Source organism: Pezoporus flaviventris, unplaced genomic scaffold, assembly GCF_033815535.1.
Source record: "Pezoporus flaviventris isolate CSIRO_AGI_PZ_B2104156 unplaced genomic scaffold, CSIRO_AGI_Pfla_v1 ptg000031l, whole genome shotgun sequence".
In the NCBI taxonomy this organism is placed as follows: Eukaryota; Metazoa; Chordata; class Aves; order Psittaciformes; family Psittacidae; genus Pezoporus; species Pezoporus flaviventris.
The window spans coordinates 51782501-51800185 of NW_026892579.1; the positions used below are offsets into that span (position 1 = coordinate 51782501).

General features: G+C 40.1%; 1 protein-coding gene across 3 annotated transcripts in view; it reads left to right on the forward strand.

Moving 5' to 3' along the window:
- The window catches only part of TFAP2D (transcription factor AP-2 delta), a 54556-nt gene that overhangs the window by 11615 nt on the left and 25256 nt on the right, over positions 1 to 17685 (forward strand). For all 3 annotated transcript variants that reach the window (XM_061461012.1, XM_061461011.1, XM_061461013.1), the window contains 2 exons: positions 7867 to 8032; positions 10726 to 10844. In XM_061461012.1, the coding sequence (XP_061316996.1) occupies positions 7867 to 8032; positions 10726 to 10844 (285 nt within the window). The remainder of the gene's footprint in view (positions 1 to 7866; positions 8033 to 10725; positions 10845 to 17685) is intronic.

Sequence of the window (17685 nt, forward strand, 5' to 3'; positions counted from 1 at the left end):
TACTTCTGTGCTGTTGTCACCAGTGCGTTATGATGTTTCCTTCCATAACTGCATGATATTTATGGGTGAATATCTTGGAGAAAGGGACTACCTCATCCTGAATGAATATGAAATACCCATCATATTGTAGCTGTTACTATTAACAAATAAGAAATGACCTTGAAGAATGTAAGGATGTGTGTTTCAGTATAGATTTATTGACAAACATTTTAAGAAGTGTTTGTATTTCAAGTGTAAAAATCATCCTCTGACATCAACTGATACTTCTCTCTCTCTAATTCCTAACAAAGTAATATCATTATGTATGAAAAGCATTAAATATGTGAGAAAGTGGATTTTATCAATGAAAAGATGCACAAAAATTTAACTCTGAGGGCGTCAGGGAGACTTACATTTCAGCAGATGCCCAAGCACATGACTAAATTGTAATAAATCATCTCACTCCAGCCACCCCATTGTCCTCTACATCTATACAAGGGGAAACCCACAATCAAAACAGACTGAGCTCTTTTTGCATCAAACGCCATTGGGATTTTTGTTATGTTGACAAGACTGTTCAGTTAGAGTATGACTCTGTTGTTCTCGCTACTGTCAACTACACTACCCATCAGCTTGCGTTGGCATTTTTTACTGACTTGTGCTATTTGATGGGGAGACGGGAATAGGAAAGGAAAATACTCTCATGATGTTTGCTGTGACTACCTTTTTCAGTATCACATATCCTAACTTTTGTTCATTCTAGGCTTGAGAAACAAATCAAAAGACTGGTTCACACAAAGAAATATGTTGTGCTGATCATGAAGCAGTCAGCTAGAGGGAAAAGGATTGGGTCCCAAAAGTAAAGTAGCAAAAAATGTACACGGACTTTTGTTATTCTTCCTGAGACTACTTGACAATAATCATATTATAATAACCATACAATAGAATAGACTAGTGTAGACTAGGCTAGACTAGATTAGACTACACAAGAATAAACTCATAGGATAGTTTGTATTGAAAGAGACCCCTGCAATGAGCAGGGAAATCTTCAGCTATATCAGGTTGTATATAATCTCCCAGGGTTATTCGGTAGCTGAGGCAACTCCTTGGTCTTTCACCCGGCTGTGGCCTGCTGCACAAAGCATATCTCCTCCTCACCTATTTTTTTCCTTCTGAACAATCATATTTGTTGAAATCATCACAAAGATGACTAATCAGAGGATAAAGCTCAACTCCATCATGAAGAAAGAAGTAATTGAATAGATTTGGATGAAAGAAGCCCTGAAGAAGCGGTTGTGTACCTGAAAGCTTCCCTTCTTTCTTTTACTTTTTTACTAATCTATTAATCAGTTGCAATATTAAAAATATTCCCCCTTCATCTAAATCTCATCTTGCTTGTGTCTTAAAACTGCTATGCCTGTAAGAGAACAACTGTCACCATTTACAGCCATCTCGAACACAGTACCTTATGGCAACTGATGACGTCAGATCGGACCACGTCATCACTTCTCTGTGGGAATAAACAGTTGTCCTAAAAATAATATTTTTTACATTCACAGTCCCATTTAATGTGGTACTTGGAGCATGAAATTGCTGAGGCAATCTGCTGGATGATCCTACCAGTTATCTCACCTTCTGCTTGCTCTCATTTTCTTTTTAGCCTTGCAGTAGGACCAGTGGTGTGTATAGCTAGTCAGGGAGCAATGCAATCTTCTCTTTTTTATGCGTGCTGGTGGGCACATTAGTTTGCTGTGCTATGTGTGGGGTTCTTTGTTTGCTGAGCTGATGGGGTCTTATGTATTCTGGCACCAGGAGCTGGTCTGTAAGGATTTCTCAAAGAAGTAAAAGCTTCTAAGATGAAAAAGGATCTCAAAGTGCAACTGCTAGACTCATAAAAGACATTTTTTTCCATTCCGTTTTCAAGGTAATATTCTTCTGCTTCTTCAGCTGGTCTCTGTTAGCAACTCCTCTCTCAAATACCCTGTTGTGACAAGACTGTCTCAGTACTTGAACAAGGCTTGACTTTTCCAACAGCACCTACAGTGGCATGGGTTGATGGGAAAGAAAAGCTTGTTATTGCCACTGCTATTTAGTGCAATTTAATACATACCTTGCTCTCTCTCCATGGAGTTGCACTTCTTCATAAAATCATTGGTCTACTCTAATGAATGATCAGAATATGGGGGAAGAAACACACTAAAATGTGTGGTTTTGGCAAGAAACCTAACCCTTCATTCTCCAGTATAGTTACATTTTTCCTTTCCTTTCTCTTTGCAGCAGCCCTCCTTTTGTTTGCTCTCATGCCTTTTCCAGTTTACCGCTAGGTATAAAGTCCAGGATTTCGTCCATCTCCTCCCCAGGGTGGTATTTAGGGTAGGAGATCCGTGCCTTCAAAAATGCACACAGTTTGTGACAGAGACATAGCTTTGCCTAGAAAGCACCACACTGCTCTCTCTCTCTTGCTGTGTCAAATGAATAATTAATATAGTAAAGTAATTATGTTCAACAGATTTTACCTTCTTGTAATTTGCAACTTTTTCTCCATATTTCTGGAAAGCAAATGACTTAGGTATCCTGTTTTCTTTTACTTTTAACCCATACCTAGCTTACCTGGAATTCCCTTTTTTAAGATTATGTTGCATAGCCATGATATTTTTAAATATTTTAGACTGTAAGCAACCTTCTACTAAATAATATGCAGAAGTATTCCAGTAAATTCTGGTTAGGGTAAGAGCAGTTGCAGGGTAACAGGTTTTTGGATTAAAGGAACAATTATTTGTCTGGCGTAAATGAAGCCTGGCTTAATCTGGCAGGAAGATAAACTTAAATATGACATTGATTTCAGTACAGTCTTACTATAAAATTTACAAACTTTCTGAAGTAAATAAATATGTACACACTGCCACTGTTTTCTTGACATGTATATATGTACACATGTGTATATGTATTGTGTGGCAGGAGATGCCAAACAAACAAATCTACTCAGTGCTAACACTCTTCACAAACGTACCTGACAAATCAGAAGTTTGGAAATATTGACTGAAAATGTTTATAGGTTTCTGTGCAGCCCTGCCTCAGATATGAAAAAAAAACAAACGAAAACAACCATAAAAAACTAACTCAAACAGAAATTAGAAAAGTCATAAAATATCCCACTGAATTGAGTCAGGATCTCACCCATCTGGGATTTATACCAGGAGATGTTCTTTTCTGGTGTTGCTGTCAACAGAAATGTTTAAATATACCTTCAAGAGCTGAAATATTTTGAAAGAAATTATGTTTGCCTTATGTATGCAAGCAACATTCTGACTTTAATGAGGTCTTTGCTAAAACTAGAACATATATAGTCACCTTAATTTTAAGAGGAATTATGTGTGGAAGAAGATGAAGTAAAAGTGTTAGGATCTTGTCTAAAATGAGCTATTGTTTAATTTTTTCATTCTATTTTGTTCTGTTCTACTCTATTCTCAGAATATAGATTACAAACTAAATTTTTTAAGCATAATAAATTGAGCTCTTGTGCAAAAGGTAATGGTGTTCACAGTGAAGAAGACATTGTCATTGTAGCTTAAAGAATACAGTATCTTTCTTTTAAACATGAATGAAGAGCACAGATTCATTCTGCTGTAAGGTCCTTATATCATCATCCTCACATAAACCACCTGAACTCCTTCTAGTAGTGCATTGAATTATATGATATTTTATATCACTGTCATATGCAGCTCATTCTTTTTTTCTCATATTTCCTGCAGGGAAGAATTGTGCATGCAGTGGCAAGATTTATTTCTTCCACAGAATTTTTTATTGTTTTAAGGTTGGAGAAGGCAGGTCAAAGAAAAGTGGTTTGCACTTGGTGATAAAATATGTGTTAGTCCTTAAGATTTATTTTTTTTTTCTTGGGAGTTTGTTCTGTACTCTTAGCTCCATTGCAGAGAAAATTTCCTCTGTCATTCTCTCATATTAGCTTTAAGTTAAAAGCTCAGTTTTGCCTGAGGAGTTATTGATCACAGCCTTCATTGAAAGATCTGGTGATCACTCAGCAGTTTCAGACCTAGGCCAAGTAATTGCCACTTTCAAGAAACAAACAATTCCAGAACTAACCTGAGATAAACTGAGGTAGCTCAATAGATTTCAATCATTAATATCAGCTGACGGTTTGACCTAACTTTAGAAGGAGTATATGAGAGTTCAAAGGTGTGGAAAGCTGTTCTAGCTGCAAATCACTGCAAGCTTGTAGTGCTGCTGAATCTCTAGTCCTAAACACTGCTATGAGAGTTAAAAATTAACATTTCTCATTAGAACCAAATCCAAAATTTTTCAGAAACTGATTTTTTTTTAAATCATGAATATTACTTGAATCTGATTTGATCTTTTGCTATTAATCATACTAGAAACAACAGTCAGTGGTAATATGTAATTTTTACTGAGCATGAAATGCAAGGTTATCAAATAGCCATAATGACCTACTTTGACTATAAAGCTTACAAGATCTAATAATTCACTTTTCCCAGGCTGAAATTTCAATCCATTCATCTTTCTCAAAGCAACAATGTGATACAATATTTAAAAACAATCACACAAAAAACAAAACAAGAAAAACCAACCCACACCTCCTTAAAATAAACCAACCCAACAACAACCACAAGTTAGCAACAGAATGGATAGTTCTTAGAATCACAGAATAGTTAGGGTTGGAAAGGACCTTAAGATCAGCAAGTTCCAACCCCCTGCCATGGGCAGGGACACCTCACACTAAACCATATCACCCGGGGCCTCGTCCAACCTGGTCTTGAACACTGACAGGGATGGAGCATTCACAACCTCCCTGGGCAACCTATTCCAGTGCCTCACCACCCTAACAGGAAAGAATTTCCTCCTTATATCCAATCTAAACTTCCCCTGTTTAAGTTTTAACCCATTACCCCTTGTCCTATCATTACAGTCCCTAATGAAGAGTCCCTCCCCAGCATCCCTATAGGACCTCTTCAGATACTGGAAGGCTGCTATGAGGTCTCCACGCAGCCTTCTCTTCTCCAGACTGAACAGCCCCAACTTTCTCAGCCTGTCTTCATACAGGAGGTGCTCCAGTCCCCTGATCATCTTCATGGCCCTTCTCTGGACTTGTTCCAACAGTTCCATGTCCTTTTTATGTTGAGGACACCAGAACTGCACATAATACTCCAGGTGAGGTCTCGCAAGAGCAGAGTAGAGGGGCAGGATCACCTCCTTCGACCTGCTGGTCATGCTCCTCTTGATGCAGCCCAGGATACAGTTGCCTTTCTGGACTGCAAGCGCACACTGAAGCCGGCTCATGTTCATTTTCTCATCGACCAACACCCCCAAGTCCTTCTCCACAGGGCTGCTCTGAATCTCTTCTCTGCCCAGCCTGTAGCTGTGCCTGGAATTGCTCCAACCCATGTATAGGACCTTGCACTTGTCATGGTTAAACTTCATAAGGTTGGCATCAGCCCATCTCACAAGTGTGTCAAGGTCCCTCTGGATGCTATTCCTTCCCTACACAGCTTGGTGTCATCGGTAAACTTGCTGAGGGCGAATTCAATCCCACTGTCCATGTCAGCGATGAAGATGTTAAACAAGACCGGTCCCAACACTGATCCCTGAGGGACACCACTTGTTACTGGTCTCCAGATGGACATTGAGCCATTGACCACAACTCTTTGTGTGTGGCCATCCAGCCAGTTCTTTATCCACCAAGTGGTCCATCCATCAAATTGATGTCTCTCCAATTTGGAGAAAAGGATGTTGTGTGTGACAGTGTTGAACGCTTTACACAAGTCCAGGTAGATGACATCAACTGCTCTACCCCTGTCCATCAGTTCTGTAGCCCCATCATAGAAGGCCACCAAATTGGTCAGGCAGGATTTCCCCTTAGTGAAGCCATGCTGGCTGTCACCAAGCACCTTGTTGATTTTCATGTGCCTTAGCATGCCTTCCAGGAGAATCTGCTCCAAGATTTTGCCAGGCACAGAGGTGAGACTGACTGGTCTGTAATTCCCCGGGTCATCCATTTTCCCCTTCTTGAAAATGGGGGTTAGATTTCCCTTTTTCCAGAACTTCACCTGACTGCCATGATTTTTCAAGTGTGATGGACAGGGGCTTCGCAACTTCATTCGCCAGCTCCTTCAGGACCTGCGGATGGATCTCATCAGGACCCATGGACTTGTGCACGTTCAGATTTTTAAGATGGTCTTGAACCAGATCCTCTCCTAGAGTGGGCGCAAGGTCTTCATTCTCACAGTCCCTGTGCTTTCCAAGACTTGGGTGGTCCGGTCAGAGACTTTTCCAGTGAAGACCGAGGCAAAGAACTCATTCAGAACCTCAACCTTCTCCAAATCCGGTGTAGCCAGTTCTCCTTAGAGCTTCCTGAGGGGGCCTATGTTCTCCCTAGTCTGTTTTTTATTTGCTATGTACCTGTAGAATCCCTTCCTGTTATCCTTAACATCCCTAGCCAAGTTTAATTCTAACTGAGCCTTAGCTTTCCTAACCTGGTCCCTAGCTTCCCAGACAACATCCCCGTACTCTTCCCAGGCTGCCTGTCCTTGCTTCCATTTTTTATGAGCCTCTTTTTTCCTTTGAATTTTCCTCAGCAGCTCCTTATCCATCCAAGGAGGTCTCCAGGCCCTCCTGCTGCACTTCCTTCTGGTTGGGATGCAACACTCCTGAACTTGTAGTAGGTGATCCTTGAATATCAACCAAGAGTCTTTGGCCTCCCTGCCTTCTAGGGCTATATCCCTTGGAACCTTCCTAAGCAGGTTCCTGAAGAGGCCAAAGTCCAGGGCAGTGAGCTTGCTACATGCTCTTCTCACTGTCCTGAGGATCTCAAACTCAACCATCTTGTGATTGCTGCATCCAAGGCTGCCCTGGAGCATCACATTTCCAACGAGCTCCCCCCTGTTGGTGAGCACGAGGTCAAGCATGGCACCTCTCCTTGTCGGCTCCTCTATTACTTGCAGAAGGAAGTTGTCTTCCACACAGTCTAGGAATCTCCTGGATTGCTTGTGCCGGGCCGTACCGTCATTCCAACAGATGTCAGGGTGGTTGAAGTCACCCATGGGAACAAGGGCCTGCGAGCGTGAGGCTTTTCCTATCTGTCTATAGAGTGCTTCATCTGCAGGTTCTCCTTGATCAGGCGGTCTGTAACAGATCCCCACAGTAATGTCTCCCATAGCTGTTTTCCCTTTAACCCTGACCCACAAACTCTCTGTGGACTGTTCACCTGTCCCCAGACAGAGTTCCATACTCTCCAGCCTATCCCTAACATAAAGGGCAACTCCCCCTCCCCACCTGCCAGGCCTGTCCTTTCTAAAGAGCCTGTAACCTTCCATTCCAACACTCCAGTCATAGGAGCCATCCCACCATGTTTCTGTGATGCCTATTATATCATACCCCGCAGAAGCGCACACATCTCTAATTCCTCTTGTTTGTTCCCCATGCTACAGGCGTTTGTATAGAGGCATCTGAACTGAGCTCTAGCTGAAGCCGGCTCATTGGCTGGAGCGGCTGGAATATATCTACATTGCTCCAAACTTTTACTATAGGTGCTGGCAACTGACTGGGTGTGTTGGGATGGAATGATGCCTCCCTCCCCCAACACATCTAGTTTAAAGCCTCCTTGACCAGTCTGGCAAACCTCCTACCAAAACTGCTCTTTCCCTTCTTTATCAGACCAGCTCCACCAGCCCCCACTACGCCTGGCCTACAAACCTGGGTTCCGTGTTTAAGACACCCAAACCCCTGACTATGACACCACCCTTTTAACCATTTATTAACCTGGCTAATCCTCCAACCTTTTTTTCTTCCTAGCTTTTTTTTTCTTCATGATTGAATATGAGGTTTCCCCAGCTTTAACATTTCTTTTATATATAGGTGGCACCTGCGTTGTTAACCCCACCGACCTGTTCTGCTCTGTTCCTGGTCGTTTATCTCTACTCAGCTCCACTTCGAAGTACAAAGTGACCATTGCAGAGGTGAAGAGGCGCCTTTCACCACCAGAATGCCTCAATGCTTCCCTCTTAGGAGGCATTTTGAGAAGGTAAGTTGAAGGTGAGAGTAACAAGTCCTAGACAGTGATGTAATTTCTCTGATTTTATTTTCTACAAATGGGCTTTGTTCTTTTTCCTGACTTGGTTAGGTGGTCAGAGTTTGGGAAAGCAGGAGATTGATTCTAGGGAAATTTTCAGCAAAGGAGAAAAAAATGAAGATTGTGTTGACATTTTTCATAAAGAGTTTACGTTTTTTGTTGCACTGCTTTTTCTTTTTAACCCATTCAGTTCAGTTACTCATCAAAAGATGAATAAGTGTCGCTTTGCCTTGTTTTGGACAAAACAATACTGAAGCTTCAGTGTGTGGAAAATTTCACCAGAGCTACAAATCTGACAATCTTGTTGAGAAACTGCTTAAAAGTAAATAATTTTACCAAGTATAGTTACAGCTGTCACTAAACAAAGAACTAAAACACAGAGTGTAGGGTTTTCTTTTTCTTCCTTTCTCCTTTGCATTATCTTTTGAGTACAGACAAGACAGAACACATTGGTTTTATTTTTGTTGTTTTGAAATACTCAGAAGAAGCAAGTAATCAGATAAAATTTTGCTTCTGACTCTTCACTGACCAGAGTAGATATCTGCAGACAGCAGAAAGGAGGGAAGTGGCAGGCTGTGCCTCACATTGCAAGTGGAAAACAAGGAAACAACTGTAATTCAGCCAGGCATGTGTAAGTCGCAATGTCCCTTAGGCATCAACTTAGATGGCATAAGCTACTTGAATGCTCTTTGATCAAAGCTAGCTGCAAAGTCATAGGCTATTTCACTGCTGTCACTGAAGGCCACACTGATGCTCATACTTACACTGAAAGTCATTTTAACCAACCTGCAATATTCTAAGATATGTAGTAGTCCACGAGCTGTCTTGAGCCATCTTGCAGAGTAAGGACTATGGATCATAAAATTGTTTCGGGGGCATAAGCCCCATTTAGCTGCCTCTATAGACAAATCCAAAATCTACATCCACAAACATTTTCCTCTGTTATTGCTTCATCTAGGTGAGGTCTTTAGCTAATAGTCACAGAAATATTAATTTCAAATAATCCTACAGCAGACTTCATCCATACCAGTGCAAGATATTAAGAATGCTGAGTCATCAACCTGAACACGGGGAGTTATTTCTCTCCTCTGTTAAAATACTAGAATGATCTCCATATATTTTTGACCCAGATCAAATATCAATCAGTCAAATCAAAACTGGGCATAGTTCAGGAGTTAACAAAAGCCAGGGACTAGTCCAGTGAGCAGTTTGGATGCACTGATTCTATCTTATGAAGCAGAGTGTTAATTAATAGATCTCGTCAAGCTATACCTGTAGGTGTTACAGAGAGCAGATTCAAACACTCTGTCACTGGCTAGCAGAGATGTAATACCATCAGACCTTGTGTGTGGTTTGCCTGAGACCAGACAGGGTTGATTTTTCATCCTGACAGCCATCACTGTCTAGGTATTTTTCCAACTAGCATTTTTTTCAGGATAGTGTGCTCGGAAGACATTTCATGACATACAACATGGTCAAAATTGTGGTATCTCTTAGTGGGAAAAAAATGACCGCTCAAATGGTGGTATTCCAAATTTGGTTCCTTCTTCTGCCTAAAGAAATTTAAACCTGCACATCTAGTTAGTCATATTTAATACTCAGTAATTGATTATTCTAAGCTGAGGGTCCCTCAATCTCATTTGGGGTTAATTAAATATTTGTTGGACAAAAGCAAAGGTAGTTGTACTGATGGCTCTATTATTTAATTACAAGGTCATTCATTTAGGATGGGAGAGATATGGGTTCCAGGCATTGCTCTGTTCAGTGTTAAAGCATTTTAACATTACCTGTTTGCTGCCAGCTGGCTGCTGCATTTGTCTCAAAGTCACAGGTTAAAATTCCCTGAGGCTAAGAAAGAAATCGAACCTAAGTCTGCTGCATAAGTGAATATGTCTCAAATGATTCAAACACTGAGGTGTTGAAGAAAAGCAGATGTGGGATGAACCAGGAACCATTTTGTGAGAACAAAGTGATGTTGGCATTTGGGATAGGGTCATAGATAACCAATGATAGCTGGGATTTTAGCTTCAGCATTTCCTGCTGCCTTAACCTTCTTCCTAAGAAGTATTGGGCTCTGCAGTCTACATTTCTAAGTACCCAGGTTTCTACATAAATTATAGAGAGATAGCTAGAGCTGAGTTCCACACAAACATCTTCAGTTGATGTCTGGCTCCTTTTATAGTCAGGTAAGGGAGATGAGTAAAGTCCCCTCATTGTAGATGTATGCTTAATATCATTCTAGAAGTGCAAATGTCTTTCTTGATTGTCTTTGGAGCCTGGGGATGGCTAATCATGTATAAGCGACCGCGCAGTCAGTGTTTATATTCTGTGTTTGCAATCCCAGGCTCCATGCCCAAATCAGGATCACAGGTTTTACTAGGTAGAAAGCTGTCTGAAGATCAAATGTCCTTGGGACAGGCGTGAAAATGTCTAAGTCTGTCAAAGGACCAACATGAAAGACTCTCATATCATGAGCAGGACATTAAGAATAGAGATCTGAAAGGTTTTCTGTTGATGTCATTAGAGCAGGCATTACCCCACACATTTGTCAATAAGGTGCGTGCAATTTCTAGACTTATAATAACGTGGGGAAAAAAATGCAAAATAAAGACAAGCTTCTCTCTCCTTCTGTTCTCTCATGATAGAGCAAAATCCAAGAATGGAGGACGCTGCCTGCGAGAAAAATTAGACAGACTGGGACTGAATTTGCCTGCAGGAAGAAGAAAAGCAGCAAATGTCACACTGTTGACTTCCTTGGTAGAAGGTAGGGCTTATAATATTGTAATATAGTATAAATTTAATTAAAATGTTTCCTTGTATGAAATCCTTTTCAATCGCAGAGTTAAATATCATAATACACATTTTGTACAAAGAGAACTGATTTGCCTAAAGCCACAGACAGAACAAGCGGCAAAATGGAAGTTCACTCTGAGACATGCTGGAACCACCAAATGGTTTGGTCCTGCAGTCTCCTCAGCACTGATCTATGCATTTTGTTCTGGGATCTGACTTACAAATCAATGATCCAAATGTTCTTGTGAGAAAGATGTATGTCTCATACCAACTCTACAAGTAGGTTTGTTTATCCTCCTTTTTTTTAACTTGTGAATTTTCTGGAGCTGTTCCAAAACTGTGATGATTTTTTTTTTCTTCCATAAGAAAGACTAATATTTAGGCAAGCATTTTCCCTCCCCACACTTAAATGAATGAAATCTGCTTTCAGACAAACTCTAGACAGGCTCAAGAGATACTTCCTTGGCCTTTATTTATTGTTTAAATATCATTCACCAAATACTGCCCGGCTCTTCAAACCTTCAGCTGGGAGATGCAGGTTCAAACCCCTCAGGCAAAGGGAAGAAACTACCTGAATCTCTTCTATTCTGGGTGAATCTACTAAGTACTTACTTTGTTGTCTGGCTGCAAGTGGAAGCTCTGGGAATTTCAGATCCCACCTCCTTAATACTGAGAGTGCTCAGCTCATCCTAAAGGTCAACACCTTCTAGGATCATAGCCTGAAAGGACCATACAGATCAAGGCAAGCAAGCTGAGGTCTCAGCACATATTACCACAGAACCACAGAAAGGTTGAGGCTGGAAGGGACCTCTCATGATCTTCTAGTCTAATCTTTCTGCTTAAAGCAGGGTCAACTAGAAGAGGTTGCCAGGACCTTGTCTACTGAGGTTTTTATCTCAAAGGATGGAGACTCCCCAAGGCAGAAATAGTGCTGAAACTGCACCAGTGGAGGTTTTTCAGCATATAAGAGGAGGAACTGACCTTCTCAGGGACCACTGAGCACAGAGAACTACAATAGAGCCACTCTGAAATACAGGTGTATCCATATCACACCTGCTTGTAATAAAAGGAAAGCTGTAAAGGAGTTACAGTCTTACATAAGGTACCAGTTTACCCTCACAGTCCTGCACACATCTTGGGTCTTAACAGGGAAGAATAAACAGAGCTATGTGTCTAGCTACTGCAAGAGATTGAGAGTGAGGAAGCTTTCTTTCAACTGCTTGTCTTGGATTGATGGCAAAGTACCTCTACTATAAGTCAGAACTAGATTCCTTTTCCCAAAGGACAGAGCTGTGCTTACCTCACTGCCCTTTGCTTAAGTCCAACAACAAACCTATTATCAAGCCTATGACACTGCTTTTTGTTTTTGTTTTTGACTCCTTTACTGTCCAAACCAGTCCTAACGATGTATACCGAGGAGACTGAGCTCATTTTGACAGAGACCTGTTTGCCTAGACATGCTGATAATGAATTTTATCTACTGGAATTTTGAGGAAAGGCATCACCATGTGCATCAACATTCCAACAGAAAATATGAAACTCATTTTCTGTCTAGGTAACCAATCCTCTGCCAAACTCAGCAGTGCTCATTGTCTTTGTCCTCTTTGTACATGCTGCTTCCAAGTACATGTTACTTCCAAGTGGTGCTAACTTGTAGCATTGTTACTGCAAGAAAACTCATCCCTCAATGGCTCCTGCTGCTGGAAGAGGCAGAAATGGAAAGACACAGGCTTATTCCATATTTCAAAGGACATGAAGAAAACAACCTTGGCTTTTTCTGTGTGATAGCAACAGAGAAATTGAAATCGTGACTTACTAATCTTATTAGATCCCTAAATACTAGGTGCACTAACATTAGGACCCAAGACTGTGTCACTCTTGATTACTTTAGATGGCTCTAAGTTTATTATTGCAAAAGGTCTTAAGAGTCACTGATGTATGGAGGCTTTTAATATTTCTGTATGGTAGAAATGTGCTCAACATCTCGATTATCTCTTTGAGGAAAGAAAAGACAAAATTAATTATATGATGATTAAGTATATTGACCAAAGCCATCTCAAAAGTCTCTAGCATGACTAATACATTTCTTCCTCTAAAATAGACTAAAATCATTGACTTTTTTGGGATACTGCTAAGTTCAACAGAGGAACTGTAATAAACTTCTGGGCTGTTGTGGTCATGTGAAGATCCACCATGAAAATCATTGTGGCCTCCTTTTTTCTTTTTTTTTTTTTTTCTGCAAACTTGCTTCTTTTGGGATTCAGCATGGCTGCTGGGTGTGTACAGTTACTCTTGGTTTGGTCAAGTTGCACTTTTAGTGTCTTTGGTAGGCATTTCTGGGGCCCAGAGTAGGAATTGTTTGACATATCAGCTCTGTTTCTTACGTTGTCATTCACGTAAATCAGCACAATGAGTGGAAAGAGACTGGGAGAATGAAGTCCGCATTGCAAGTCTCCACAGAAGTACGGGACACATTTTTGCGCCACCTGTAGGTGAGGGTCGCCCTCTAGTGCCTAGATTAGGTGAAGGGAAAGGTCATTTTTCTTACCAGGTCTAATAAGAAAATACCTACGTCTTAGCTAAAACCATAAAGGCTTCTCCATTAAATACTAGCATTGCCAGGTCTAAGCTTTACTGATGGCTCAAAGGAGTCAAAGGCCTGCCCACTGGGCACAAGAAAGGATGTGAGGAGAGGTGTCCCCTTCTGTTTGGACAGGTCACAGCATAAATGTCATCGCAGATGCAGGTAAAAGCGATGCATGAATGACTTTAAAGCCATGAGATTTTTTACACACACACACACACAAACAAACAAACAAAAGCCAACAGAAAACAGAAAAAAAAAAAAAACAAACCAGAAAAAAACTGGAATCTGTTTTCCTGTCAAACCTAGTTAAGACATTAAATTTCCTAGACACTGCATTGAGGTCATTCATCGTTTTCAGACCAAAACACTAGAGAAAAATAAGTCAGAAGTTACTTTTTTCACCCTGCTATCAACTGTTGCGCTTCTCCCCCACCAGCCTTTGTTAAATATCCTTCCACTTGTTCCTCGTCCCTTCTCACCCTACAAATATAAAAAAAATTTCTTTCCACCTTCTGCCTATCCCTCCTACCCCTGGGTAGCATTTCTGCTGTGTAGAGCATGTGGAGGAGGCAAAGCAGAGGAGAGTAGGAGGTTCAGATGCTGATTGTCCCTCTCCTGGGACACAGCTTTTGCCTTCACTCTGCGTAGGAGCATCTCTCATTCTTGTTAGACCCAGGAGACATGCATGCTGCTCTTTGCACCCTGCCCACAAAAACCTGTCAAGGTACATGGCTGGCCTCTCCACTCAGGCTTTCCAGAGCTGTCTTTGCCAATTTAGGTTTAGCAATTGTCCTTTACCATCATGCAAAGCTCCCTGAACAATTGTCAAATCATATAGGAAACACATCACTGCCTATAGCTGCAAAGCCGTGTGCTGGGAGAAAGAGTCAGTGATCCCCAATATCTATTCTTTGTCTCTGCAGGAGAAAAGAGCTGAGGATATTGCACATAGGGAAATTTGTTTTCAGATTGGAACAAGGCAACTGGCTCTTAAAGACAGAGATTTTAGGAGTTTCTACTTTCAGTATGACTCCTCCCTGATGTAAATAATAACTAGGTAGAAGAAGGCAAACCTAAGATTAAAAACAGAGGTTAGTTCTTCCACATTTCCAACATTTCCACATTCTCCCTAGAATAAATACTTGCCTAAATTATGATGTAGACAAAGAACATCTTTTATGACATTTTGTACAAATTACTTTGCTCCACCAAGCAGGCGTATTTCCTACTATACAGTAATACAAGGAACATCTATTCAGTGTGATTGACAAAAAAATAATATGTATAGAAGTATGTAATAATCCACCAAATGACCATTTGGTCCAGGTTCAAAATGGCATCAATGAAATACGACAAATCATGTTCTGCAGAGTGTTTTCATGTCCAGATTTGGTTTTCTATTTAGAATTTGATATTGTAATTTGGAATGCCTACTCCTTATATCACGTAGAAGTGCATACTTATGTGAATAAATATGTGTAGTTCTAATGTGCATTCATAAATACATCAGCTTTCCATTTCCAGTAAAAATATATTTTAAAATACATTTAAAATGTTATTTTTATTATTTCACAAGCATAATATCTATATTTTTATCTATCTATATCCACAAGCAGATAAGACATTTTATTTCTTATTGCTCATGACTTGATCTCCTCATAAACCATGTGTTCAATCACAATCATGGCTCCAGGTAAAATGGACAAATTTTATAGTTTTGTATCATTTTCTCAAATCATCAAAACAGTTTAATGTCATTTTCTCAGCTCTAGTAAATAATACACACCATCTTTGTAAAGGTAACTTTGAATGAAAATTCATATTTTCATTCCCTCTTTTTTTACATTAACTGCAGACATAAATATTTCAGGCAGCTTGTTGCTGACCCTATTACATAAATGCCTACAGTTCATCACATAAAAGTTTTGCTCTCTTGAAGAAACCAGTCATTTCCAATGACTAAATATTTAAAATCCTTGCTGACTACATTCCTTATTACTTGGATTTGACTGGGATCAGGACAGAGCTGTCTGGAGAATAGTAGTTCCAGCTGATGACAGCTTCAAACATTTGAATTTTTATCTTCTTTCCATGCTGCTATGAAAACAAACCTATCAAGTGTTTTAATAGAGTTTAGTCAAAAGCAAAACCTGGTGTTTTTCTGCAATTGATTTACTCTGTAAGTTTTTCTTTAAGGAAAAGTAAAATCATAATTAAAATGGAAATTTTGAAATTGAAATTTTGAAACATCTTTACAGAAATTTAAAAGCCATGTTCTTTTCATGGAAGAGAAAGGGTATAGATTTCTACCCTTTCTCGTTCATGAAGAACTCTGGGATAGATTTTTTAAATACAAAACTGGCAGCCAGCTATATGCCTTTTTATTCTGACTCACTGCTAACATGCCACTGAAAACTACTTTTATTTCACTGAAAATTATATTACTTTTCCAGAAGCTGTAAACTAAGTGGAAACCATATCTCCTTCCAACTCAGAAATAGTGGTTGCTTGTTAACTTCTTATTCATTTTGGGCATACTGGAAATCATGTTTAAAAAAAAACAAATAATGCAGATGATTTTGAGTATAATCTTCATTTTTTCTGTAAAGTTGATTACAGCTTCCAAGCTTGTTGATGGCTAGTATCAGCAAATTCCCTGGATCAGTGCATGTATTTTACTAATACTTGAATCCAGTTAGGTGAGATAAACACACAATAAAGTATTTGCGGAAATTTAATGTCTTTTCTCTGGTAAAAACTCCAGTGATAGAAGGGGAGACAATAAACTCTGAAAAGATGGAGAATAGATTCGTGAATAGAGGTCAATACACGTGGTTCCTTATGCCTCATGCTGCCCCTGCACGTGACCACTGCTCCCATGGAAGTTTCCATCTTCCTCAGCTTGGCCAGGTCTGTGCAGAGCAGACTCAGTCTTTCTGGGGATGGGATGTATTTCATCATCTCTATTGTAGCTGTATCCATCCTTTCATATCACATTGTAGTCAGCAGGGAGAAATCAGCCCTTCTGGGTGATTAACAATTTAATTAAATTGAAATAATAATTAAACATTTGATCAGGTTCCTCAGAAAAGCTGTGGAATCTCCACATCTAGAAATATTCAAGATCAGGTTTGAAAAGGCCAAGAATAACCTAATCTAAGACCATGCTTTCAGCAGAACATAATATCTTGAGTTCCCTTCTAACCTGGACTTTTCTATAATTCTTCTGATCCAGTTTTGCCTCCTACTTTAGTATGGCATGATACATGCTTCAAAAGCTAGTTTGTCTCCACTGACTTGAAAGTATTAGGTCAGACATCAATATCAGACATCAATATCAGCATTTAATCAGATTAATTTTACTGCACATATTCCCAAAGGGAAGTGTTCCAGGTCCTGCATCCCTCTTAGCTGTTCACCTGGAGCATTAGGCTGATCTCCAAACAGCCAGGATCCAGTTCCACTTCTCATGAACGCAAACAAATACACAATTCTGAAATAAATAAAAGAAAATAATTAATAAAATAATAAATAAAATAGCAACAACACCTAACCTCGAAACTATTCTTGAGCACATTTCTGTTTAATCACTCATGCAGATGTGCTTCAACATACACTTCAGGTACCTGACCTATTTCCACAATGAGATGACAGCAAGTATCATCTGGAAGTTCCTATTTCCCACCAGGGAAAGACTAACTTTTGCACAGATGTTCACACTCCAGGCAGCTGTGTTCAATCATATAAGTCCCACACCATGGCTGGCAGAGTCATAGCATGCAGGCCAGAGTAAACCCTAACACAAAATTCTCAGTTCTCTATGCTGGTGGAGAGGGGCAGGTTCTTCTAGAGGCACTTGGCACCCAGCATGGAGTTGGATTATGGTGCCTGGTACAGTATGGTAGAGAGGTGCTCAGTGCCACCCCTGTCGCAATCTTCTCACAAAGCCTAATCAAACTACAGACTTCCTTTGCATTGATTTCCCCACCTATAAAACAGCAACTGTGATCTTCATTGTCATCCCTTTTTGTCTTGTCTGATCAACTTTGATTGTAATACTTTTGGAAGCAGGATTATTTCTTGTGCTTTATTTTGAAGCCTGTTTATCTTTAGTATGGGACACTTGTATTGTGCCTGCTGGCTTAACACCCAAGCAAATATGCTGAGATGTATGTTATCCCCACGGGTCTATTCTACAGGTAAGGTTATTATCTGAGATCTTCAG